This window comes from Stylophora pistillata, chromosome 3 (genome assembly GCF_964205215.1).
Source record: "Stylophora pistillata chromosome 3, jaStyPist1.2, whole genome shotgun sequence".
NCBI classification, from domain to species: Eukaryota; Metazoa; Cnidaria; class Anthozoa; order Scleractinia; family Pocilloporidae; genus Stylophora; species Stylophora pistillata.
The window spans coordinates 33,063,437-33,091,129 of NC_142521.1; the positions used below are offsets into that span (position 1 = coordinate 33,063,437).

Below are 27,693 nucleotides of genomic sequence, written 5' to 3' on the forward strand. Positions count from 1 at the left end.
TGACAAGATCTCGAGCTCCTAAGTACTTTTGGATCATAAGAGACGATTTGCATCCAGGAAGACTTGGGAGGCTTTATTATGTGATTTTCTGCTGCGCGCCGATATGGCGGCGAAAAATCGTAATGCTCACATCACTGTGATAAATGATTCGTTTTGTCACGAAATTGGTCAGTTTTGATCGCAAGGGGTCTGAACTGAAACACCTACTATATTTTCCTCTCTAAAAGCATTAGTTGACGGAGGCCCGTGAAAATTAGCACGCTAGCGAAAAGTACATTTTGACTTTGGTTTGTTTCTCGGCGGTGAAACCCATAGCAGGCATTGGGAATTTACGCATTTCATATTGTATTTTAGAAAGTCCTATTAAATATTTTGCCAGCTCACGTCTTTGATTGCAGCATGTAATGGAAGCCGGTTGGTCAAGGGGGGGGGGGGGGGGCGAGGCGAGGTAGAAGTCTCGTGAAAATCATCAGCGCGCCTTGTCTCCTTCAACATCACAAGATTCGGCTCTGTTTGGTGCATCTGCTTTCCACGAACTAAATTAAAGATCTAAACTATAGCACAGGTGGGCCTTGTCTGACAAGCACGTGTTAGAATTTTGCGAGAGATAACTGTGTGATGTTCATGTGAAACTGCTGCAAGGTCAAAGGCCAATACCCCGCATGTTTCAGAGAATGGTGGGCGTGAAATGAGAAGGCTGGTGGTCGATGTTTAGGCGCTGTCAATTTAGCTATAACGAGGAAATGTACTCTAATGTAAACCAGTGTACCAAACAACGAACAAGGGATCGCCCCTTTTACTTATTTCAACGCTCTTATTTGAGGCGCGGTAAGGGAGGGAGTTTCACCAGATACCCATGGATAGCACATGCCGTCGTACTTGAAGCGTTACAAATGTCAATCAACAAACCACGGGATTGGCAAGTGACTTCTGATAACAGTTTGTAGCTAGGAAGAAGGAAACTAATTCCACGGAAGCATACAGGTAGATGTAAAGCGAATTTGTAACACTTGACGATCAGATGGGGCTGACAAAAATTGAAGTTCAAAAGAGAGATCGATAATTAGATTCCTACACCTCATGGTGCGAATTATCGACGACGGCGAATCAAAGTAAACTACGGGAAAAGTATTGTTCATGGATCTGCAAAATGTTTGGCGTTGTTAAGACAATCCAACACGATGAATTCATCGAGTTTCCGAAGATTTTATCCATTTATCTTCGTATCTCGATTGCTGTTGTCTTTGATCGAAGTTTCTTTGTCTAGCAATGCTACACAAGGTAGGGTGAAAGCTTATTCTTGTGGTTTTTGAAATTGTTTTCGCAATCTTTAGCAGGTGAATTAATAGATCAAAGGTTGTCTAAATATATTCTTCTGTCACATCTCTCGCTCATAAAACGTAGCATACCCACTTAAATAAAAGCTCAGTTAAAGAGAGAATATAATTATGTCAAGCTCTCTTTCTGCATGTTGCATCGATGCGTTGTCGGTCAATTTGAGTCGATGCGATATCTTCCAGGATTGAATTAATTTTTGTCTATTATTTCGTGATAGTTGGTGTCAACTCACGATCTTACTTATAACCCTTACCACGGTACTTAAGACAGCGCATATTTGTGCAAGAGGAAGTGTATAAGTACAGGCCAGTTGATATTCTTTGTAAATTCGACACTAAACCACAATACAGGGAGGTGACTCACGCGATCTTTAGAATACTAATTTGTTTTTCGCACGCGAAAGATCTCTGTTGTCACGAACAACGAACTATCACTGCGATGGGCTGGCGTAAAAGTGTCATAATCCGCATCGACCTGTCAAGAGGTTTGTTTGCTTTGAGAGATTCTTAACGTCAAGAAAACAAACTCTTGACGGCATATTGCATCCAAGTTGCGTGTTTACACAAAAACCACCGTAAGATTATGATAGTTATTCAAACTAATAAAGAAAAAAAAATTTCTTTAAATCCGGTCCAACATCTCGTAATCAATAAGCTTATTATTTTCCTGAAATGGATTACATGATTGTATTTGCCCAGATCAGATCATGTTCACACCATTTGTTGGGTTTTCAGTCTGCAGTGTTTGAAATCTAAGACATCAAATATGAAAAGGTAAATGGTAATTATATGCAATATAGCCTCTTGCACAAAAGATGCATTTACCCATAATCACCGAATGCACTAGCGATGAGATTGCAATGTTCTGTAATAGCTTTCTAATTTTTGCCTGATACCCTACTTTCAATCCTCCTTTACCAGTAAAATTTTGGACTTTATTGTCGGTAATTGTACAACACTGAATGGGGGAAGGGGGTTTGAAGCAATCTGCACTTATAATTACAATTTAAATTTTATTTTTAAATACTTCTTTAAAAGCTGCCACAGCTGTGTGTGCATGGTTGTTATATCTGAACTAATTTTGTCATCAGTGTTAATTAACTTTATGAGCTGTCTTGCTGATCTTTCCCATCGCAATTTGTTGATTTACTCTTGTCTAAAACTCTTTTTCCATATTAATTAAGAGAAAAACAGATTGCTTGCAGTCTGCTTTAAAGTGAACACACTGTGAACACAGTAAACTGTTTGTGAACTGTACAGTTTTGAAACCTAATGTAGTCTGTGAGGCAACATGGGCTTAAGTTTAAGTTATTTTTGCTGCTGGAGACATCAGTGTATACTTATATACCTAATGGTACTGGCTGTCTTTAGTACAGTCACAGAATCTTGACAGGCCAGATATGTATTTGAATTTCATATATTCTTGGTAATTAAGTGTATTCTTGATTGCAAACAGTATAATTATAAATCCATGTAGCCAGTGGAGCACTTAGCATTTTTAATCTCATGATACTCTGTACAACAGTGGAGTTTCTCTGTGTATATAGTCATATATTGATCTATATAAATATATTAGTAACTTCCTAAAGAAACTGTGTGCTACAACAGTGGCAGAGTATAACAAGGTAATTTTGGCTTTGTCAACTGAGTTAATAATGTAAATTGGCCACCATGAAGAGTTTCAAAGCTGATGTTTGGAGGGTTAGTCCTTCATCAGAGTGAATGCCAAAGGGCTGATGCTCAAACTGTCAGCTTTTGAAACTCTTTACAGTGGCTTAAGTTTACATTTAATGTTTATCAACTCAATTGGCAAAACCAAAATTTCCTTCTGATTTAAATACATTGTATTAAAACTTAAACCCTTAGTACTTCTGATGTATTCTTAACAAAGATATTATTCCATATTGCTTTACTTCTGTTCAGTAGTAGATCACACTCAGATGATGTCAAAAATGTGATAGGAACAAAATGTGACACACAATTGTCTGTTGATCCTCCAATAGATCCTTAAAGTGAGAATTAATCGAAATGTGTGCATAATTCAGTCCATTATATCACATGTAAATCAAATTAAATCATATGATGTTCACTATCTACTTGACTTTCTCCCAAATCCAGATCCTAATCCTGATTCAAAAACTGTCGATACTCCAAGGAGCATATGGTTCTGAGAACTGCTTACTTAGGATTAGAGGCTCAAAATTTACTAGATTACTCTACTTGTTAATGATTGTTTTGTTTACATATATTTTTATTAATTTTAATTTCAGCTCTTCACCTTGTACTTCAACCAACAAAGCCAAATAATTCTTACTTTTCCCTGACGGGATCAACCTTCTTGTTGAACTGTACCATCACAGGGAAAAGCGTACATGTGTTTAATATATCATGGTGGCACGATGGAGAAAACCTATCTAGCAGTAAAACACAACAAATTGACAATGTCACGCTGCAGCTGCAGTTATCAAACACAAGAAAAAGCGATAATGGAATTTACTGGTGTGGTTCAAAATCTGACAAGAAATCCCTAAGAATAATTATCTCACTTTCTGTGGCAGGTAATACCTGATTTACAAATTTAGAGTACTCGTCCAACCTCGAATATTATAAAGTCCTCATCTCAAATAAACACCCACTCCAGGCCCTTAGGTTGGAAAAATCAATAAGGTTCCAGCTTTAAGTAAGCAGCCAGCTTAATCTCTCAGCCTCTACAGGCATGACATCATCAGTACCTTTCACCCCACACCTCTTAATTGCCCTCACTGTTCTGATCCATCTCACTTTGAGGTGAACTCGAAAGTGTCCTGAGCTTTGGAGAGTGTCCCAAGTGATTCACCAGCAGTGTAACTGACAATATTTATTATCGTTTTTTGGTGAAAAAAGAAAGCTTTTACAACACTAGCGAGTGAAAATTCCGACTACCATGGCCCTAGTACAAACCATAATATAAACTGAAAGCGCTGTCCAATAAAAAAGCGAGGAAAGGTCACGTGCATAAACAAATTTAAAGGAGTAACGCAACGGGTAACATAAAGGGAAAACTGAAAGATACTTATTAAGTTACTTGAACGTTGTAAATGTGGAACAGCACACTCACTTTCCACTTGTAACCCAATGCCACCTCTCTCCCTGGTCCATTAATTGCACCCCCCTTGCCCCCCCCCCCTAGCCTCCACCCTAAAGTTACTACTTGAAACCACTCATCCATTACCTCCTTCTTCAGTCACTGATTGTCTTTTGCCAGGTAAGGTTCTAGTTTTTTGCGACAATATCATGCCCAAATCTAACACTAAGCTTAGCTTGTGGAGAATAAAGGAAATGATTGTGAACTCAAAAAGCCCTTTATGGTTAAAAAAAATATTCCTTTTAAGTTTCAATGTAAATGTATCGAGAACAGTATGGAAAACTTCCATACTAATGTATTAGGGTGTAAATTAAGGGTTGAGATGTACCTGATGAAACAATGGTAACCTTTTTTTTCACTCCTTATTTTCTGACTAATTTTGCAATGTTGTATTTCCTTTCAGACCCACCAAGTCCACCACGTAATTTAGAATGGAATGCTATTGGTGCTCTAGATAGGGAAGTTCATGTGTACTGGGCAGCCTCTAGCTATACTGGTGGCTTACCAATTGACTATTCCATCAAACTGTGTCTAAATGACTCAGTAATAAATCCAACACCGCCCCCAGTACCAACCTGCAAATGGATTGATAAATGCCATCATGTACAGCCTGAACATGTAAATGTTTTCGATGACAAGAGACATTTTTCATGCATATTGAAGGGAGCTGAGTATGATTTTCCTGGTTGTGGGACTCCATGTAGTTATTCCATCTATGTTGTTGCCTCAAATGCTGTAGGAAGTGCATCCACTGAGATTTTCTTACCAATCCTCAGATTTTCTCAAGGTAATTTTTAACTTTCTTGATTCATGTTCACCTGTTGGTGTTTGGCAGATAATTTGGTTTTATCTCCTGAGTTGATAGTGTAAATTGGCCACTGTAAAGAGTTCCTGGAGCGGACATTTAAAGCATTAATGGCCCTGCTCAGAGCAGCAAATGTTGTTTGGGTTTCACTTTACGATACAGCCACATATACCATCAGAGCAACAAATGTTGTTTGGGTTTCACTTTACGATACAGCCACAAATCGTAAAGTGAAACCCAAACAACATTTGTTGCTCTGAGCCACTTATGGAAAAAGTCAGTGAAACCCCTGATAATGGAATAATAATGATAGTAAATAATAATAATAATTGTGGTAATACCTTGATAAATGCTCTCTTATTATGTAAATACCATTGAAATACCAGGTGTCAGCTTTCACATGAAAACATGACATCTTCACACATGAAAATAACATGTCATCTTCACATGTGGAAATAACACTGTTATTATGGTGACATTATGAATTGTGAAATGGTTTGGTTTTTTATTGGTGTTTATAATATAAACAGAATATTACATGGCTGCTTGGATAATTACACTAAATTTCTCCTCTCCTGTTAAAAAATATTTTACTTGTTTGCTTTGCTCACTCATGAAATATTTTTCAACACTGGAAAAGGAAATTTTGTATTTCCTTTATTTATTTGCCTGATGAACAGCCTGTTTCAGTTAAAGTTTCTTAACCACAGGAGTGGATAGCTCCATTGGTATTAATTATCACCCTTTTATAAACTCTGATTCTGTGGCATATTTTGGGTGCAAATGCACAGACAAACTTTTTGAATTACTGTCAGATGGACTGACTTCCTATTCAGCCTAAAGAGGTACCAAAACAGTACCCTTGTTCCCTTCGGGCTATGCAAACTGTAAAAAGCATTGTTACTGTTAACTGTTAGCCATTGCAGCATGCAACAGTCTTTGAATGAGATATGTGTTTCAACACTTGTATATATTGCATTTTTTCAGCTAGCACACACTCTACATCCATGGCTAAATCCTTTTATTCAGCACAGAATCCTTGAAAGCCTAATGATCCAACAACAGCAATTAAAACAAATTAACCCCTATGTTGCGAAAAACTTTCTCCATCAGGATTTACCTAAAGATTTAGAATGCAAAGGTGCTAATAATTACCCTTATGGTGACCAAAAACCATCTGTTTTTTAGTTTTTGGAAAACATTTGGTTTTCATTAATTGTTAGATCTTTTTTTGTCTTGTAAATAATATGGCATGTAATATGGTTGAAAATTAATAAATACAAATTCATTATAGACCTCTTTGTTTCTTATGAAGTAACAGCAAGAATTTGAATTTCAAAGAATTTTAATATCAAAGAATTTGAATTTCAAAGAATTTGAATATTGAAGAATTTGAATATCAAACAAGTTGCTGTTGGAGCAAACAAAGTACATAGCAAGAAACAAAGCAGTATGGTAAATTTGCATTTATTAATTTTGACCCATATCGCTTACCATAGTAAATACAGCTGCTGTAGCTTACTCATATCAAAGTTTATGGTACAAAAAATACACCTATATTTTTATCAGTGAGCTGTTTGACTGTTCAATACTTTTTCACTTCAGCAACACCTCGGCCGCCAGATGGATTCACAGTGGAACAACTTTCAGACAGGGAAAAAGAATTAAGAGTTTCTTGGAAAGCAAAACGTGAGTGGAATTACATGCAAGACATTGATAAGGAGTATACAATACTGTATGGTACAAGAGAAGACAAAGAGAATAAGGTATGTCTCTTGGACACATGTAAAATGTAAAACATACGAATTAAGAACATATCAGGGATACAGCAGAACCTCAGATTTAAGTGGCACAGCATTAAAAAGTCACCTTGTATTAAGTGGGTGGATGCTAAAGATCAGAATCTTTTCTCCCCCAATTAAATTCGATTTTCACCTCTATTAAGCAGTTCTGTTTGCATTGTCTTCCACCTGCATTGAACAGTCACTGAAGCGCAACCACTAAAAAAAACCAAGAGTTATCATTCAATTTAAATCGGATCCATGTTTCTCTTTTGAAATCAATGTTAGTAGTATTTTTGAAAGAGGATTTTTACATTAAGTGGTCAATTATGGCTATGAAATAGCGTTTCTCGGTTGTTTTTTTTAAATTACCCCTTTTCTGTGGAACCTGTATAATTAAGCAGTTGACCTTTATGAAGCCGTCACCCCGCTATTTCCTGTGTGTGATGGCTTGATACAGGTTTGACTGTGCTTGTGTTCTATTTTTTTGTTTTTTGTTTTGTTTTTTATTTATTTATTTATTTATTTATTTATTTCTGGACATGGAGAATATATTTCCTTGCATTGTATTTTATTCTGTGCAACACCATGGTTTTAGTTTGAAAAAGTTGAGGCTATATTATCCAATATACTTTGTTGAGTACAAATAACACCCAAAATGAATACCAATATCTCGCAATAGTTGTACTCCAGAGAACCAGTTAAACATTCACCCGCATCGAAATAACAATTTGATGTGTTGGATAATAAAATCTCTTATTAAAAACGTTTTGTTGTGTAGCATCACTGATTATTTTTATTTATTGTTCGTATTTTGACTCGCCCTATGGGCTCCTTAAAATACAGCACTACTTTATAAAATTACTCAGTGATACTACACAACAAAAGTTTATATGTACCTCATATAACTACTCTCCCATGGATAGAATGCTAGTCCATTGCAAGGTTACCCCCCCTTGCTGAATAATTTTACTTAGTGTCCCCCCCTTGCTGAGTATTTTTACTTAGTGTTTGTATTTTGACTCACCCTTAACGGGCTTCTCAAAATTTAACCAGTTAAACATTCACCCACACTGAAATAACAATTTGGTGTGTTGGATAACAAATCTCTTATTAAAAACGTTTTGTTGTGTAGCATCGCTGATAATTTTTTCTTATTATTTGTATTTTTACTCGCCCTATGGGCTCCTTAAAATACAGCATATCTTGTAAAAATTACTCAGCAATACCACACAACAAAACGTTTAATAATTAAGATACATGTACCTCATCTAACTACTCCTCCATGGATGGAATGCCAGTCCATTGCAAGGTTCCCCTCCCCCTCCCCCCCTACCTCCAAGCATTTCATCAGGTTTTACTAGGTGGGGAGAGAGAGGCACTGTTAGAATTAAGTGACGTGCCCACGAGCACAGTGCATTGACCTGGCCTTCTTGGAGTCCATTGCTCTGACCATAAGGCCTCTTTTTCTCCCACTTTCAGTCTGAGGTTTGAGTCAAAATGGCATGAAAGGTGTTGATTGCAGATTTCCTTTTTGTTCAGGTCTTAATTTATGCTAAAAACAGTTATTGGCTCAATGATAGCCAGTGACTGTTTTTTTAACTATACACTCAACTTTGCATTTGAATTTGATTTCTCTCTTGCATTCTTTTTTTTTTTTTTTTTTTTCAGACTGCAGTTGTAATAAATAAAGAGTTCACAATATTAATAGGACTGAAAGCATATACAGATTATTATGTGTACCTGAAAGTCAGATTTCATAACCGTGACGAATCAGACGAGAATTCTGCATACAGTGACATACTGGGGCCAGCTGTTATTAAAACATCACCAGGAGGTAGGTCTTTCAACACTAACATAGGTGTAGCGGCCGCCTTTACCGGTTGATAAAGGGACGCGAGGAAACTGCAGTGAAGCAACCACAAGTCTAACAAAATCAGGCTGGTCCGTTTATATAAGGCTTTTTAGACAATAATTTGATAAACAGGAACTATAGGTTACGTCAACGACAGTTCGATAGAAATCCAACCATACTGACCATCAAAGACTGTTAGCCGGGTTCCAACACAAAAACGCGAGCGTGTTCCTCCGTGAATATTCTAACTATATAGAAAGATTTTTGGTCGCGGTACTCTAGCGGTTCAGAGTCCACGTGCGAATCCAAAATTATCGTATGAAGGGATCACGTGACGTAACGAAACTAAAGTATGCATATTCTTCAAACTGTTCTGAATACAAGGAGAATTTGTTTAAAAATGAAGAACTCCTTTGGTCGGTATTCATCTCCTTTACTCGGCATTTAGGTGTAAGAAGAAATAAAGTGCTGGTTACTCCCAAGGGTAAAGCCTGAGTTCTAATTTTCACTTCCTCTTTGTTGTTGGTATATCGATAATCTCGTTATAAGTTAGTTCCGAGAATTTCCCGAAATGCCAACCACTGGAGATTTTTTCTTTGACTGGCACCAGCCTCCATAACCATCGTGACTCGACTCACTGCGTCGTCTTTCTCCATTGACTCTCTATATTTGGGAATGCATATCACATGGCTTATTACTGCCGTTTGATAGGTTGCGTAACAGGAGTTCCTCGCGCGCGCGAGTAACACGTGCACTAAATAAATTCGTGCAGGTCCCTCTCGATCGCGTGATCTGATCTCTATCTCTCGCGCCCAGATTCCCGGTTACACAGTCAGGCTTTATGTGTGAAGGGGGTAATTTTCTGAAAAAGGAAAAAGGCCGAGCTGATAATGTCCATACGGAGATTTCAGGCACAAAGGGTGAACGTTGACGAAAGGTTATTAAAATCTCTTTACGGTGGCCAATGCACAATTTTATCGTCTCAGTTGATAAATCCAAACCAAGGTTGATGTTTGATTGGTTGAGAGAGTGTTGCAAGCTTTCTTGGCCAATCAGAGAGCGAATTGAAGCAAAACAAATGCCATCCAGGATTACTCTCGGAACCGTCCCCCTGAATTGTAAATGCTCAAGCACAGCAGCTGATGGAGGCCTTAGAACCTCCTTTGTGAAACTGACTTGTATTATACACTCTCTAAATACATTTTTTTACTGATTGCAGATCCCGTCAATCCGCCTGTAGTGAAAAGGCATCATTCAGACATTTTCCCTAGCAATTCAGGCCTCAGAAATGTAACCGTAGAATGGAAGGTAAATACAATTTTTTTTCTTGAACATTACTGACGAAGTTCAGTTTGCTGTATGATCTTTTCCGGTCACAGTTCTGGTCTGCCCACAGTTAAAAAAAAATGCATCATAAATGTTTATTGCAAGCGGGTTCCAGTAAAAGAAATTGCAGAAACCCTCATCCATCAGTTGTGTTGCATGGCAAGCGCAGTCACGTGTTAGTGCTTGACCAACTAAGCTGCACATAGCTTAACAAGCGATCAATGAAAGCAAAAGGGAATACAGTCGAACCTAGATTATCCGGATTTCTCGATTATCCGGACTTATTCACAGGTACGAATTTTTCATGAATATTTATTAGTCATTATCAAGATCCGTAGCCATCGTTCTTTTTGAAACTACAGCATTGAAAAGTGAGGTAAGGGCGATGTTTTTCTTTAAGACAAATAACTATCTTACTTCAACATTTTAGGCCAATGTAAAAACATTTCTCTTTAATTTTGATTGTTCACGCACACGTGTAGAGTTAGTCATGTAGAAAGGGAAGATGTAGACCATATCTTTTTCAAAACGATTTGTAAATGTTTTGTTTTAGGATTAAATGTCACTTTCTCAATTTAACCAGTTTTTGTTCCTCGTCGATATTCATATTCTCGATTATCCGGACCCTCGAGTATCCGGACTATATTTCCTCTAGTCCCAACGAGTTCGGATAATCGAGGTTCGACTGTACTCCAAACACCCTTACCTCGTTCCCAGGTCCTATCTTTTCCACCTGCAAGGGTGAAGACACAATTATAACAGAGGAATCTTTCACCGTTCTTTTCAGTTGGCAGCCATTTCTTCATGGCGTGGTACTCCCGGTAAATACAAGGTTTTTTGTAGGCGCCACCGCTTTCGCAAGGGACAAACTCCAACTTTGGAGTACAGCACAGATGCCACACTAAACAAGACCACTCTACCAAAATTAAACTCTCGGACCAAATATAATGTGTTCCTGAAGATGTGTAACAAGGCAAACAAGTGTAGCAACATTGGTAAATCGTATATCGTCAATGAAGTGCAAGGTGGGTGGGGAGGGTTGGGGAAATATTTAATGTGTGAGACACCTATTGACCTGCATTAAGTCTGACATGGTAAAAGTAATATTTCAACTTCAAGTTGTGGTATTGTACAGTTTAAACGACACCCTTGAAAGTCTACTGTTCATATAATGTCTTCATGTACCATTTCTTTTGGCCTGTTTCATCTGTTTTTAATTTTTTAGTTTTGTCCTCATTTTGTACTTGTTTTCTAATCTTTTCATTTTGTATTGTTTCCTCATTTTTTCTGAATATTTGACCACTTTCATAAATGGCTGCCGGATTAATATTCTTTTGTTTAAATTTGAATTAGCCTTTCTGGCCTCGCTTGAGATAATGTATTCTTTTGAATTTTGTACTGGAGAACGAGGCCAGAAAGGCTAATTTAAATTTGAACAAAAGAATATTAATTCAGCAGCCATTTATCAAAGTGGTCTTTCCCATTATTTTTCACTGTTTTCCAGATTTTTTTCTGACCAATGGTCAGTACAAAGCAGTGCACTAGGAGACAAATTTTTTTTTTTTTTTTTTTACAATGTGCGAATTTCAATTAAGTTACTTGAGTTTTATCTCTTTTCAACAACTTCTTTAACTCTGAGCCATTCTTCTCTGGTGTTCTCGTTTTACCTCACCCTCAAAACAGCGCTTCGTTTGCAGTTACTCGTTATTTAGGGTTTATAACTGCACTTACTATCGTCGTAGAAATTCATTACCATAGTGTTTCCAAGTGTACCGCTTTGTTTTGTTTTGTTTTCATTGTACAGACCATTAGTCCGACAACAACAAAAAAAATTCTTGAAGCACCTGCTTACATTGTAATCGCTTTGTTTAGAGAAGGACAAACCGACAAACTCTGACAAGAAAATGAGCACTGCGCAGATTGCCACTGTGTCGGTTTCAACGGGGATGGGACTCCTCGTGGGAGTTATTTGTACTGTGTACTTGTTAAGGTAAGCGAAATGTTTGTCATCATAGAATTACCACCCTTACGTGCCCTGGTTTACTGCGTTACTAAAGGCTCTTCAGTGTAACTAATAAGATCCCACGTTGCCATGTGTCTGTTCATAGAAGTTCTATGATCTATGACTGTACAGATCTACGGCAAACTGGAATCTATTCGTTTTATACGATAGCAAAACAAAATGTTGTTAATGGTGACGTCATCTATGCGTCTGTCCTTCAATACATCAATCAAAAAAATCAAAACACCAATCAAAATGCATGTATAATTCATGAATACAAGAGGAAGTTAAACAAGGAAGACTTTGTAGTAACTTCACCTGAGTTCCACGTCTTTGAACTTCCAGCGGACCAGCTAAAAGTATTGGAATGAAGAAGAAAACTGTGTGCTCTTGATGGATCGTTGAGCATTTATTTGGTAGAGAATCGAAGTTTCTGGAACAAGTGAGAAATTGTGGAATGTTTCTTTGTTTTGTCGATTGCTCTTTCGATCGCAGTTTCAAAAGTGAGGCCAGTCAAAACGTACTGCAATGTGAAGTTCTACACTTCGTGTGTCAATGTCTCTGTTTCCACTTTTCTCACGCTTTGTCCCGTCGAATTTGGCTAAAACTAGACATAAGCTCGAACACGCCGTTACAGTTGGCGCTATCGGAAAGAGGCCTTCAAGGGGTCAAGCGCTGATTTTAGCGCCAGACCCCCGGCAAATTTCTCCCCGACTTTTTTCAAATCTTTTCCCGCAGATGGACTATCGGCAAGGGGTCAAGCACTGGTATTGATGCCAGACCCCTAGCAAACTTCTCTCCGACTCGTCTCAAATCTTCCCCCATTGGTGGAAAAATGCTTGTCCTGCAGCGCTGATAACGAGGACCTCATCGTAGGCTCGCTTTATCATGAAATTTTCACTTAATGAATAAAATTGAAGCATTGCCGTCTGGTAGTGAGAGTATTTACAGTTTCCTTTCTAAAGAATACACTGGTCGATAACCATAGGAAACTGTATCAGTGTCCCTCGTCGATTTGTAAACTCCAAACTCCACGCTGTCTTTCAACTCAGGCTGTCTCAAAGAGTTCATGTGGGTATGCCAAATTATTCCCTTTGCTCCTTTCTTAATGCTGTATTTCTTGATTGTGCAGGAAATATCGACGTGGGGAACTAACACGGCATATATTGAACATATTACCCTTGAGGGAACGCATTACACTTGATGTAAGTATCTTCTATTTTCCCTATCCCTTATTCAGCTGCGTGCTTGTTTTTGACCTAGTCACGTGACATGTGGCCTCGACCTCAATTTCTATTCAAGTTTGCCGGATCAATTGGTGAAAATATATTCACTAAAGTAAGTGGTTTCTTTTTTCGATTTTGCAGCTTCCAACTCATTACGAATACCTGGAAGAAGCTAGCATCCCAACGGAAGAGGCCTATGAGGAATTGAGATAAAGAGCACTCTTCAATTGAGTGTCGCAAGAAATCTGGGATTGCGCTGGTTTTGTTTACAGCCGAAACCATAGCCATCCGAGCAACCAATCAGAACAAAGGTTGACATAAGCACTGGCCAATGAGATCTCAAAGTGAAAACAAACACACTGCTTGAAGTGCGGGAAAATGAGCGCGGGAAAACGCGAATCATGACCATGTCGCGAATGTGTCTAGTTCTGAATCTGATTGGTTGATAGGATGGCGGGAGTTTTCTGGACCAATCACAGAGCAAAGTTAAGTGAAACCAAATCAATCCGCCTGTAACATGCCAGCATCTGGCATTTCACCTTCAGTCTGACATTGACCAGATTATTTAGTCAGAAAATTAGGGTTAGAATTGATGCAACTGTATGTAAATGACAATTTAAGGTTAAATTAGAAAAAGAGGAAGTACATTCACGTAATAGATTATACGCATTTACTAATAATAGCTGGATGATATGTACCTTGAAACAATAACAACAATTAAGAGTTATTATCAGAATTAGAGCAAATGTTTGCTTACACTCCTACCAAATGAATTTCTTTAGTCCTGTGTTTTATTGTTAAATTTTACTTCTTGAAAATGTACCGGCATACACCGATTGTTAGAGGGTCCTATTGGTTTTACAAGGGCATAAAAGCCGCAAGCGTGTTTTAATGATTTTACGTGTGTCTCAAAGCTGATGTGCACAAAAAGACAGGAAAATATTTCTGACGACGAACCCGGGAAATTTTTCTCAACAAAGGAAAGTGTTTATCCGAAATAAATATGAGACCCAATTGTCATATGACTTACCAAAATATAGTTAAACTGAATGAGAGAATTGCTACACTGGATCATATTTTTGGGTATGGAAGGCCAAAATGGTTAATGTGGAACTTCAGAATGGCAGATCTCAAAAGAAGGAAATAATTTGTCCGAATGAATTTGAAATTGTTTGCGTTATTTAAGGAAACTTGTGCTATTTATGGGTGAGATTTGTACAGCTATATCCCGGGTGTCAAAGGCACAGCTACCCACCACAATTTCTATTTATTAGTCCCAGCATGTCGTGTAAATATTTTATACCAGTATTACATTCTTTAGTCTTATTTAATACAACTTAATTGAATTATGACTTTTTGTATTTGCAATTCTGTACTTCCCTAAATCGACTTTTTTCACATAAGCTTTATTATGTTAGAGTGTGTCTAATAAATATCTTTATTTTCGTAAATAATTGCGTCACGACTCATTTTTTTTTTTGTGTGTGTGTGTGTGTGAGATCGTGTTTTTATGATTTATTAAGGTTAATGGCGTGGAGATCGGGAGATTTTGAGATAATCGACAAATGTTCTGAATTTTAACCAGCACAACCCTTTATTCCGTCATATCAATATGCATATTCTCCAAACAGTTCTAGATACATTCCCTATGGTTTTGGCGAGGAGAATTTGGTTTACAATTTTTGAAGGGCGTCTCTAAGGGATGATCATTTTATTATTATTATTATTATTATTATTATTATTATTATTATTATTATTATTATTATTATTACTATTATTATTATTATTATTATTCTCCTGATCTTACAGCATGATTCGGCCCTGATACTGTAAGCAGGAATTAGGTGCTCGTCCCTATAACCTGTTGAAGAGCAAACCGCAAGAGACCACAGGCATTAGTCTTTGGTACTTTACTTACGCTTTACACCTTTCGTGGTTCCTGCATAATTGTGATATTAGCCTGCCAAAGCGTGAATAGCGAATTATAACATCTCAAACTGAATGACTCCCAAAGTGTTTTTTTGCACCACAACAGCCTGATAAATTTCCATCGCGTGAACATCTTTTGATTTCAATGTACCATGTATATAAAACTAAATTATGACAAGACAAAGATGCGAAAATAAATAACTTAAGACAATTAAAAAATGAAACACACATACACACTGTTTATAAAGATTGAAAGTCCCCATTTGTGACATGAATTAAGGAAAAAGACAATTTCCATTGACCCTGCTTAAATTTCTGGGAAGTAAGAGTGGCTAGGGTAGGAATAAACAGAACTTGAATAGGAGCTTCAGGAAGTTTCTATTCAAGAAAATTGCCGTCTGTTGTTTCTCACGAGATATCTCAATTTGAGACAAAACTCCGTTTTTATACTGAACCGTTAAGGCAGCATTCCCTTTGCGATCAGTGTGTGATCAACTTTATTGGTACTTTACTGCAAATCTGTTTTCCTCCCTAAGTGTTGCGCCTGATAGTGATGGGGAGGTCTGCCTGTCTTAATGATCTTGGAGGTTATACCAGCGGTGACTTTGGTCACTGTTAGGTTCAACCATGTTGGGCAAGTTCTAAGTGAGAGGCCTGACTAATTGCAACACCTGGCCCTCCAGATTGGGGGTTTGGCGAAGGGCTAATATCCATTCCCCGTAAAAAAAATATTATTACTGAAACCGGGAATACTTTTCAAAGAATGCAAGGGCAGAAAGGGCAGAATGAAGAGACTGACCAGGTACCCCACGACAGTGATATGTTGTTTACGGACTATCAGCGCCGGATGACATTGGAGGGTGAAAGCTCTACAGAAGAAGCCCCCCGATCGACAGAGTCACTTCTGAAACCCAAGAAATTTGTTACCGCAGGAAACTGGAATGTACAAACGATGTATGCTGTTGGAAAAGCTGCACAGATTGCGCACGTGATGAGAGAATACAACGTAGACATCCTGGGCATCAGCGAATGCAGATGAACGAATTCGGGTAAGCTAATGTTAACTACAGCAGAGACTGTTATCTACTCAGGGAGAGAAGATGGTATATACCGAAGTGGTGTGGCAATTATGATGTCAAAACAAGCAGAATCAACCTTGCTGGAGTAGAAGCCTGTAAACGATCGCATTATTGTGGCACGATTTTATTGAAAATTCATCAAACTTACCATTATCCACGTATATGCACCTACATTTGACGCAGAAGACGAAGACAAGGAGCAGTTTTACGAACAACTACAAAGTATTGTTGAGAAAGTAGCTAAACACGATCTCCTGCTGGTAACCGGAGACATGAACGCAAAAGTCGGATCATGCAACAGAAATAGGGAAATAATTATGGGAAAAGAAGGAACAGGAGCGATAAACAACAATGGTAAAAGGCTCACCAACTTCTGCGAGATGAACAGCCTTATTATCACAGGAACACTATTTCCCCACGAAAAAATCCACAAAAACACCTGGACGTCCCCTGATGGAAGAACACAGAACCAGATCGATCATGTACTAGTAAACCAGCAGTTTAGAAGATCAGTTCAGGACACAAGAGTCTTGAGAGGCGCAGACGTCGGATCAGATCACCAACTGGTTAGAACCAAGGTAAAGCTCAAGCTAAAGAAAATCACCAAGCCTACCAGCACAAGGACTAAGTATGACACTGGTAAACTACAGAACGAGTCAATTAGGAAAGCATTTTCAATAGAACTTCGCAACCAGTTTTCAGTCCTCGAGTCAATTGATGACAATGAAGAGGAACAGGAAGAGGAACATGAACATGATATCGATACTAAGTAGTCCCACTTCGACAAAGCTTATAACAACACGGCAGAAAAATACTAGGTAAGAAAATTGAAAGAAAAACAGCAAACCATGGATCAGTCAAGCCTCTTGGTCAACGATTGAAGAGAGAAAACACCTGAAGATCCAAATGGAAAACGCAAAATCAAAGAGGATCCAAAATCAACTCCGGGCAAAATATAAGATTAAAGACAAACAAGTTAAGAAGAACCTCAAAGAAGACAAACGGAAATGGCTCAACGACCAAATGGACGATGCACAAAAAGCGGCGGACATGGGTAACATGAAAACCTTATACGAGATAACTAAATCTATCTGCAACGAGAAGCCACGCAACTCCACCGCCATTAACAACAAAGAAGGGAAAACAATTACCGAAGACTCAGCCAGATTAACCCGCTGGAAAGAATACTTTGAAGAGATCCTGAACCGCGAAGCCCAAACAAATCCATTGATGATTGACGCAGACATCCTAGAGATAGAAGAAATCAATGCAGAGCCCATCAGCAAAGACGAAGTTAGGCAAGGAATTAGATCACTAAAGAACGGAAAAGCAGGCGGCGTCGACAACAGAGTAGCAGAGCTTCTCAAAGCCGTCAGGCCTGGAAATATCCAACCAAAAGCTACATGGAAAAACTCAATTAATATGGGAAGAAGAACGAGCCCCCATAGAATGGTTAAAAGGGTTAATCATCAAGCTACCCAAGAAAGGAAACCTAGGGGACTGCACCAACTGGCGAGGTATAACCTTACTCATTATTGCGAGCAAAGTCCTAGGCAAGATTCTCATGGAGCGCATGAACCAAGGAATAGATGCGAACTGAACTACGTCAAGAACAAGCTGGATTTCGCCAGGGACGAAGTACCACTGAACAGATATTCATACTACGCAACATTATCGAACAGACACGTACATGAATGGCAGGATTCCCTGATCCTGAACTTCATCGACTTCGAGAAAGCATTTGATTCGTTACATAGGAACAGCCTTTGGGATATTATGAAGCTATATGGAATACCGAGTAAACTCATCAGAATAATCCAACTCCTTTACCAAGATTCCAAATCTGCAGTCCTTGATGGAGGTCAAGCATCCGAATGGTTCCAAGTAAAAACTGGCGTCAAGCAAGGTTGTGCAATATCAGGCTTCTTAATCCTCCTCGCCATCGACTGGATAATGCAAGAGACAACCAATCTAGCAAAGACAGGCATCTGATGGAAATTCACAAGTCAGCTAGAAGACCTAGACTACGCGGATGATATCGCTCTGATATCAACCAATCACGGACAGATGCAAAAGAAGACAGATAAGCTAACAGAGGCAGCCCAGAGAGTGGGACTCAACAATAGCAAATCGAAAACACGCATAATGAAAATTAATTGCAAGAACAACAACTCGATCAAATTCCAAAACGGTCAAGACATCCAGGAAACAAACGACTTCACTTATCTTGGAGCATGTGTAAGTACGGATGGGGGAGCATATAAGAACATAGAAAGCAGACCTTGTAAGGCCAAGACAGCATTCAGGAAGTTGAGAAAAGTGTGGAGCTCCAAACAATATAGTAAGAAGACCAAGATTAAGCTATTCAACACCCCCGTGAAACCGGTCCTTTAGTATGGAAGTGAAACATGGAAGACAAATGCTAAAGATTACGAGAAACTTGATTCCTTTCAGTACCAGTGCCTGAAGAGAATTCAAGGTATATTTTGGCCGGACATCATTTGAAAGGAGGAATTACAAAGAGAAACTGAATCCGCGCCGATGAGCACAGAAGTCAGGAGAAGGAGGTGGAAGTTTCTTGGACATGTCTTGAGGATGCCGCAAGACCACCACTGCGTAATAGCCCTCACATGGTCACCAGACGGTAAGAGAAAGGTGGCCACGCCCAAAACAACTTGGAGGCGATCGATTGAAAAGGAAAGAAGTGAGGCAGGTTGGAAGTCGTGGGAAGAAGCGAGGATTATTGCAAGAGACCGGGACCGTTGGAAGAGAAGTATCAAGGCCTTATGCGCAACAGAGCACGAAGAAGACTGATGATGATGATGGTGCAAATCTGTTTAAATAAAATTTTCTTGCCTCTATGCATCTCCCCGTTAGGGACAGAGAGCATCGCGTATGGTCTTAGGCAATAAAGACCCTGTTATCGCCTGTTGAGTTGGTGCGTATTAAAAAGATAATACGATGCTTTGTTGGCGGCAAATGAAGATTGAAAAAACTGATCAAATATGATTGTGCTCTCTTGAAAGGTTAATGAAGAGATGCTTTTGACCTTCTAGGAGAAAAGTTTTTTTAATTTTTTTTTTCTCATGCCAAACTAAGCATTGCTACAGTTTTCAAGAAAATGTTTTGCAAAGTATTAAAACACGTTAAAGTTCTATAATTATTACATATTTCCAGCTGACTTCCTTAGCCCGTAAAAATGTGAATAGCCAATAGAGGCATGTTAAATGACTCCCTCTGTGTTTTTTTACGCCTCGTTCTCAAATTTTAATCGCTAAACATCTCTTGATTTCAGTTTTTTATCTGTCTGCGTTTAAAAACTAGATTATGAATAGAGACAGATGTGAAAATAAATGAATAACAATGATTGAATAAGAAAACAAGCGAGTGTACACTCTTAATAAACAATTCCTTATTTTTGTCGTGAATTAAGGAAAAATACTCCATTAACCCTGCTTAAATTTTAGGGAAGTAGGTGTAGTTACTGTGGGAATAAACATTGCGATGTTATTTTCTGTCACTTCAGGAGGTTTTTGTTCAAGAAAGTTGCTGTCTGTTATTTCTCACAAGATATCTCATATGAGATAAACTCTATTTTTATCCCTAACAACATTTCTTAGCAACCAGAGCACTTATCAATTTTCCTTTGCATGATTATTATTTCCTTAAGTGCAAAAACATGAATTAACAATCCAATTTAGGTGGAGGAGAAAGAGACAGGCAAGCTATGGGTTATGGGTCAATACTCTTTAATTATGTCAAACTGGGTAAAAAAGCTGTTTGCGAATATTTTTTCATTGAGAATATCGTGAGCCTTAAGCAACATACAATCTAAAACCCTTCTTTGAATGTGATAATACTTTTGTTTTGAATAAAGAGATACCTTGGAGCTATTAACTGCGGCATATCTTTTCTTTTCGAATCTTGTTAGGCAGTGGAGAGGCCATCTTGCTATGTGCACGATCTTGAGATATCTAACTAGACCAATCACGAATTAAGCTGCATCCTGGAACAAAAAAATGTCATTAGAGATTGAAATCGTAACATTAAGGAGGAGGATGTGTTGATTTTCACTCGGACAGCAGCATTCGTCCTCGACAGTTGGCCGCAGAGACTAGCTGGTACTTGATTGATGTTGACCACGATCTATATTTGACTTCCACTCTTTGTAAGTAAATCCTAAGCAAATGTACGCAGCAATAATAACAATGATGATTTTGTTCATTTACTTATTTATTCATTTCTGACGATGTGATGTGATGTAATGTGATGTGATGTGATGTGAGATTCGGCGAGATGAATCTCGGTATTTACACCCTAACAATCTAATTGAAGTTTCTTGAAGAAAGAAAGGAAGGAGGAACATTTCTGGTACACTAAGTTGGAAGTAAATAAGTTTATATTGCGTTTATTAAAGTCATCTAGTGGTCTCTAGGATTAACGACATGCTAACGTACCATAATGTAAACATTCATACCGACGTGTGTATTTTTAACTTTAAAATAGGCTTTTTTCAACAGCTAACCGAAAATGGGTTTTATTTCGGATTTTGGCATGGTATTGTGAAGCACTAAGGGTTGAACAAAACCAGGTGCTGCTCGATTTCTCTTATCGTGGCTGAACTGATAAATTTCTTGCGCATGCTGTCTCGAAATCGCCTTCGCGCTTTTTTACTTATTTTTGAGACCTATCCTAGCTAAAATAAGCTTGATTTAATTCTTTGTCCAAGTTCAAACGTCATGATATGCTAACAAAAGCTAACAAACACCTAACAATGGATGCACCTGACATTATAACCAATGTGCACTTATTGATAAGCTTAGCAACAACGGAAGTGAGGTTATCGCAGCCGGCAACTTACCAGTCTCGGACTTTTTCTGTACCATTTAGGCGCTTTTGGAGCGCCTTCTCTAGGACCTCTTTCTCCTTTCTGTCTCGTTCATACAACTCTATCCATTCCTCGTCCGCTAGCGAATCGTCGCCATATGCCACGTGCGTGCCTTCCTCATCGCTGGCCGTAGAACTCGAGTTTGGTGAACCATCAACTTCCAATTCGTAACCTTTCATTTCTGAGACTTCAGAATCTGAACTAGAGGTCGGAATGAAATCGTACGAAGCCATTTCTTGATCAACGTGTGCGCAGAAAACAAATTTCAACCGAATAAAATGGTTTTCAACGGCGCACAAAGAACACTACGCGTCTCCAGCTCGCGTCTTCTCTGTTGTCCGGGTTTACGTCACTAGTCCCAGTCTCCCTTTTACTCGGTCGTGGGAAGAAAAAACCAGACTTAAAAAATTCATAAAAAATTCCAGATTTGACCAAAAACACAAATTTTTGAGCCATTTTGCTAAGCAAAAAAAAAAATTGGGGTTTATGGGCACTTTAAGTATTTAGGTATGCCGTTGCATGAGGCAAGGAGCGCTGTCAATCACAGAATTTAAGCCAATCAAATGAGGTTAGAGGATAGAAATCCCCATCTTGAATGAAAACAGAACAGCTTTACGGGTCCCTTAAGTTACCGGGAATTTCGAGGAACGGGGCGCTGGTCCTTCTCGCCTTTATTTCCATCGTGTTAACATCCGAACACAGATTTCCGGTGCTGTAGAAGAATTTTCCCGCCCCCTTCCCGTGCCCCGGCCCTCTTTTCAGGCTTTCTTTGCCTTTTTATACGTACTTGGATCTTTGCCGATATTTAACCCCACCTTTGCTTTAGAGATTGCGTGATGTTTATTATATTAATGGTAGTATCACATGTGCGTCTGTTTTCCAATAGACATATAGTTATGATGCAAAGATAGAAAGGCAAGCAGACAGAAAGACTTTCAGAGCGACAGACGGACGTTTGGACCGAACAAACAGACAAATAGAGGGACTTTCAGACGGACAGACAGATAGAAATGCATACAGAGTTTCGGCTGGATAGACGGACATGTGAATGGACAGACAAACGGAAAATGAAAAACAAATGACTAAATGAAAAAATTTATGAGTGAATGAATAAATGGATAAACAAATGAATGAGAGTATGCATATTCTCCAAACCGCTTTCTAAACTTTCCCTATGATTCTGACAAAGAGAATTTGGTTAACAATCAAGAGCGCCTTTATGTAAGTATTTTTGTTTTATTCTTCTAAACTTAGAGTGTTTTGAACTTGTATTAGACCTCAACAGCTTGGGAAATATGTGGAATTTATTTCTGCACTCTTTTTCTCTAGAACCACATAGAGTCAAACTGAAATAGACAAATTACAATCACTTCCAGGCACTGTGTCGTAATGTCCCTGAACTAGTTCAAACAGCAAATATGTCTTAATTGTACTTACAATTCTGTATTCCTTTCCCGAAGTAAACCTTGTATTCATGTTACGATTCTTATTCTGTTCGTACTTAGAGACTATTAACGAGATAGCGTCCCCTCTCAAGTTTCGAAGTGCGTGTTCTCTTTTATAGAGGTATGACCCTAGGGATGTTAAGCCTGGTTTCCATATAATCGTCCCTGTCGCAAGGATCATCTCTGTCCCTTGAAAAGAGCTTCCCGTGGTGAAAAAATGACAGACGCGACTGAAGCGATTCTTGCGATAACTGGTTTCCATTAAATCGTAAAAACTATGTATCGGATCAAATGGTCGAAAAGACTGGGACTAGTCACTTTTTGCCGCCAAAAACAAAATCAAAATGGCGGCAGTCGATCGAAGAAGAGGATTTTTAGCATGTTATTTGCTTCTCCGGGATGTTTTGCGAAGAAGAGGAGAGATGCTTTTGACTTTCTTCGGGTAGCGTGTATACGTAGTCCGAATATTCTTATACTTTTTCTCGGCTTCTGTCGCAGGTAAGACCGAATTGCTGGCCGATCGTTTCCCAGGCGTTTTCTCTGATCCTTCTGTTTTTGTAATCCTTGGAGAATTTGTTGTACAGACGCTCATAGCGCTGTATTTCTTCCATAAACGTAGAGTTGTTGTTAGAGTTGCTTGCCGCCATTTTGAAGAACGTGCTATAAACAATCAGGTGCATCATGGGATATGTCCCATCGCTTCTGTCACAAGGATCGTTTGCACCGGTTTCCATCAAAATATGCGCTCGCTTCAGATTTATTTCCGGTCGTCTCTGTCGCAAGGATAGAACACGAGTCTATCTCGGACGACTGATCGTTTCTGTCCCAAGGATCGTCGTTGCGTGATCGCAAGAGCGTTTCCATATGATCGTCCCTGTCTCTTCCAAGTATTTCAAGCGACAGAGATGATTGTTGCGACAGGGACGATTATATGGAAACCGGGCTTAACATAACTAGACAGGGACTAAAAATAATTTCGTGCAAAACATAGAGTATGATTCGGCCCCTATACTCTAATGAGAAATTAGATGCCAGGCACACCACAGGCGTCCCAAGCGTACTGTGTGTGATTTTGGGGTCTAAAGTTCACTAACGGCAATAACTAACATACTAAGATCGAATTTTAAGCGTATGTGTGGGCCGTTAAGAAGGAAAAATTGTAAAAAAAATTAAGAAAAAATTTTAAATGATAACAAAAGCGAGGAATAAAACGTGTGAAGTCTCCTTACCATTTTCTCGTAGCCGCTATGTTGCCAACGGTCGTTTTAACGCTGTTTTGGCGACCTTCTCTGTAACACGTCAACTGTATAATAGGAAAAATCATATGAAAATATTGAGAAAAAATTAAAAAGGATAATAAAAGCGAGGAATGTATCGTAGGAAGTCTCTTTACCTTTTTCCATAGCCGCTTTGTCGTTTACAGTCCTTTTAACGGTGTTTTGGCGACTTTATTTGTAACGCGTGTGGTGCTACCGGTCAACTGTGTTTAAAAAAACTCAAGGATGGAAACTTCAACCGGTCCCGCACACCAACCGTCGTTACTCGAAGGCCGATAAATTCCACAAAAGTCGACCTCTCTCACTCAAAATTCCACCTGCCTAGCGGTTTCAGCGGCAAAATTTTCCAAATTCTGCTGCATCGATCTGAGAGCCTCTCCGTTTTACCACCCATTCCGGCTAAATGATAATCGCTTTGTAGGTACGCGTAATCCCTTTGGCCTTACTACGGGATTCAAATATCAAAGCGTACGGCGGGTCGAATTACACGCACAACTCCCCACACGATGATGTTCGAGAAGGGCAAACGTAACAACCTTCCTAACGATCCCCTGGGAGAGTCTTTTATTTGGTCAGATGCGCTTTGATATTTCAATCCCGTTGTAAGGGCAAAAGGATTACGTGTACCTACAAAGCGATTTAGCAAGAATGGGTGGTAAAACGGAGCGGCTCTCAGATCGATGCAGCGGAATTTGGAAACTTTAGCCGCTGGAAAGGTTAGGTAATAGCTAAGCACTCTCCAGGTGGAAATTTGAGGGAGATCTGTTGACTTTTGTGGAATTTATCGGCCTTCGAGTGGCGACGGTTGGTGTGTGGGACCGGTTGAAGTTTCCAGCCTTGAGTTTTTTATACACAGTTGACCGGTTGCACCACACGTTACAAAGAAAGTCGCCAGAACCGCGTTGAAACGACCGTTGGCAGCAAAGCGGCTACGGAAAAAAGATAAGGAGACTTCACACGTTTTATTCCTCGATTTTGTTATCCTTTTAAATTTTTTCTTAATTATTTCATAATTTTCCCTTTTTTTTAACGGCCCACACCTACGTTTAAAATTCGATCTTAATCTGTTAGTTAGTTATTGCCGTTAATGAACTTTAGACCCCCAAATCACACGCAATACGGCTTGGGCCACCTGTGGGCACACTTACCTGTTAAAGGGAAAACTCACAAGAGGCCAGAAGTACTACTTATTGGTAATGTGCTCAGCTTTGTACCTTACGTGATATACCGGAATAAACTTATAGGTGTTTTCTTGAAATGAAACGCGCCCAGCGTTTATTTGAAACTTAGCCCGGTAGACCAGGCTTCAACACGAGGGCGGTGTTTTATTGGGGCCCCCCTTTATTTTTTAAGTAAAGTGTCATTTTTGTTTGTATTTCTTCTTACACTAATGGTTAATTATTCAAAACGATACAACTTGGGTCTTCAAAACTAACAAATTCAAGCTGTGACATCTCGAAGCGGTGATGATATATTCATGGGAAAGAATTACTAATTTTGCCGAAGCAAAAAAAATTCGAGAAAATGCGATGAATAAAATGACCTAAAAAACCGGCCTTTCCTAAATTTCAAATTCAAATATCAAATGCACATCACTTAACATGACTTTATGACTTTACACCTACGTAAGTGCCTAGTAACCATTAAAATACTCCCTAAGTAAAAGCAAAATACTTATGCAAAGCGGGGACGTTGCACTTCCGTCATTTTGAATGTGACTGGAGGAGTGGCGAGGAATGTTACGTAAACTGTAGGTTTTTCATTCACATATCGTGGAAACTTTGCGTAATTTAAGCGAAGAAATTAATGATTATTCATGGAGGATCTTACTGCCACTACTTCGCTTAGTTACGGAATAAAATTGCAGATCTCCAATCTGGAAGTGATTAAGTGTTTTTTGAGTTTCTGTCGGAATCGTATTCATGGTTTTACATTTTGAAAGTCGGGTAAAATTTGGTTTTAAAGTGCTCAGCCGGAAAAAGGTCCTTATCCTGCTTTATTCACGAATTTTAGAAAGAATCGCCCTATATACATAAGGATCATATAGCTATGTACCCAACACAGTATTTTACGTGTCATGAGTTAAAAAGGAAAAATTTCAGCTCTCGCTTCATCTTGCCTTTTTGTAAAATTAACGGGTTACGAACAAGTTTGGGCTTGATTATGCAATAAAACTCTTCGCCACCCTCGTTTAAGATCACGTGGACCACACGAGATCCAGTTAAGGTGGTGTAAGTACGTAGTACTCTAGCATTAACATAAACAAGATCTAAAATATTTACCTCGGCCTTTAAATGTACAAGTTGGACTAAATTCGCCAATAATGCCTGAGGTAACGAAGGATAAACTTTGTACATTAGAGCGTAAAAAAAAGCCAGCCGAGATAGCATCGATAATGATAACAATTTAGTGCTCCAAGTCGCTTTGCAGTTTTAAAAAAGATCTGCAAAAAACACGATTAAAAAGGTTCCGCGGCGGAAATTATACACCACGCCCGACCTGTTTAAGCGAACAGCTACCATATTTAGGAAGCATTCCCTTTGCAATAGCGTGTGTTCAACTTTATTAGTATTTTGGTGCAAATCTGTAAAAAAAAATTTTTTTCTTCCCTCTATCAATCTCACCGTTAAGAAGACCATGGCGTATGGTCTTAGGTACTTAAGAACCTGTTACCGCCAGTTGAATTGGTCTGTAGTAAAAAGATAACACGATGCTTTGTTGGAAGCAAATGAAGATTGAAAAAACTGAGAAAAATATGATCGTGCTGTCTTGAAATGGTAATGAGGAGAATACCTGCTGTAACTTTTTTATAAACGCACTTCTATAGATCAGCTCAATATTTTCGCATGACAAGTATTGAACATGGTTTTGGCCTAGAACAGAATTAGTCTATTTAATTTTTGGCTTATAGTGAGTGTTTAAACATTTTCGATATCTCGAAGTTCAAAAGTAATGTTTTATGACACATTTCAAAAAACATTTTCCCTCAGTCACTATAGATTATGCTTGCGATTTGTGGAAATCGTGTTCTTTTGAAGGAAGTAACAGTTCGTTTTGGGGGGTTTTAACTGAAGCTCCAAAACAGCAAGTGTAGTTTTATGATAAAGCTTAAAAGAACCTTTTAGACTAAAATTAGTGTTAGTTTAAGACTTGAAGACGGCTCAATCAAAGATGCGGTCTATCTTCAAGGGAAAATTATTTTTTTAACTTTTCTTCTCATGTCAAACTAGGCATTACTATTCTAACTACAGTTTTCAAGAAAAATTTTATGTAAAGTATTGAAACACGTGCAAGTTATTTACAGTTGCATATTTCCAGCTGACTTCCTTAGCCCGCCAAAGTGTGAATAATCAATAATAGCATGTCACCTTAAATGACTCCCTAAGTGATTTTTACGCCTGGTTCTTAAATTTTAATCGCGTAAACATCTCTTGATTTCAGTTTGTTATCTGTCTGCGTTTAAAAACTATATTATGAATAGAGAAAGATGCGAAAATAAATAAATAACAATGATTAAATAAGGAAACACACAAGTGCACACTCTTTATAATAAATTTTCTTTATTTTTGACTTGAATTAAGAAAAGAAAAAAAAACTTTATTGACCCTGCTTAAATTTT

General features: G+C 38.5%; 2 protein-coding genes and 2 long non-coding RNA genes across 4 annotated transcripts; 2 read left to right on the plus strand and 2 right to left on the minus strand.

Moving 5' to 3' along the window:
- The first annotated feature begins 897 nt into the window (after positions 1-897).
- On the plus strand, positions 898-14,910 carry LOC111331598 (uncharacterized). Its single transcript, XM_022936746.2, has 10 exons — positions 898-1,281; positions 3,608-3,895; positions 4,865-5,248; positions 6,872-7,032; positions 8,719-8,884; positions 10,122-10,210; positions 11,016-11,253; positions 12,101-12,218; positions 13,363-13,435; positions 13,598-14,910. The coding sequence occupies exons 1-10, from the start codon at positions 1,182-1,184 to the stop codon at positions 13,667-13,669; spliced, it is 1,689 nt and encodes a 562-aa protein (XP_022792481.2). The 5' UTR covers positions 898-1,181; the 3' UTR covers positions 13,670-14,910.
- LOC148735699 (uncharacterized) lies at positions 6,883-8,720 on the minus strand. The gene is made up of 2 exons (XR_015998929.1): positions 8,314-8,720; positions 6,883-7,266 (listed from the first exon to the last, which is right to left on the minus strand). It is a non-coding gene; the product is annotated as an uncharacterized LOC148735699 (long non-coding RNA).
- Positions 14,911-16,629: 1,719 nt separating the features above from the next.
- LOC111331609 (protein CFDP2-like) lies at positions 16,630-17,756 on the plus strand. The gene has a single exon (XM_022936758.2). It carries the CDS (start codon positions 16,737-16,739, stop codon positions 17,235-17,237), a length of 501 nt encoding a protein of 166 aa, XP_022792493.1. The 5' UTR covers positions 16,630-16,736; the 3' UTR covers positions 17,238-17,756.
- Positions 17,757-19,494: 1,738 nt separating this feature from the next.
- On the minus strand, positions 19,495-24,084 carry LOC148735700 (uncharacterized). The gene is made up of 3 exons (XR_015999311.1): positions 24,027-24,084; positions 21,326-21,725; positions 19,495-20,470 (listed from the first exon to the last, which is right to left on the minus strand). It is a non-coding gene; the product is annotated as an uncharacterized LOC148735700 (long non-coding RNA).
- Between the last annotated feature and the right edge of the window lie 3,609 nt (positions 24,085-27,693).

Bases quoted from the DNA above. Each gene is read 5' to 3' on its own strand.
- LOC111331598 (XM_022936746.2), top strand. From the start codon at position 1,182: ATGAATTCATCGAGTTTCCGAAGATTTTATCCATTTATCTTCGTATCT. The intron at 7,033-8,718 runs GTATGTCTCTTG...TTTTTTTTTCAG, and splicing joins GAGAAGACAAAGAGAATAAG to ACTGCAGTTGTAATAAATAA. The intron at 10,211-11,015 runs GTAAATACAATT...CGTTCTTTTCAG, and splicing joins ATGTAACCGTAGAATGGAAG to TTGGCAGCCATTTCTTCATG.
- LOC111331609 (XM_022936758.2), top strand. From the start codon at position 16,737: ATGAACGCAAAAGTCGGATCATGCAACAGAAATAGGGAAATAATTATG.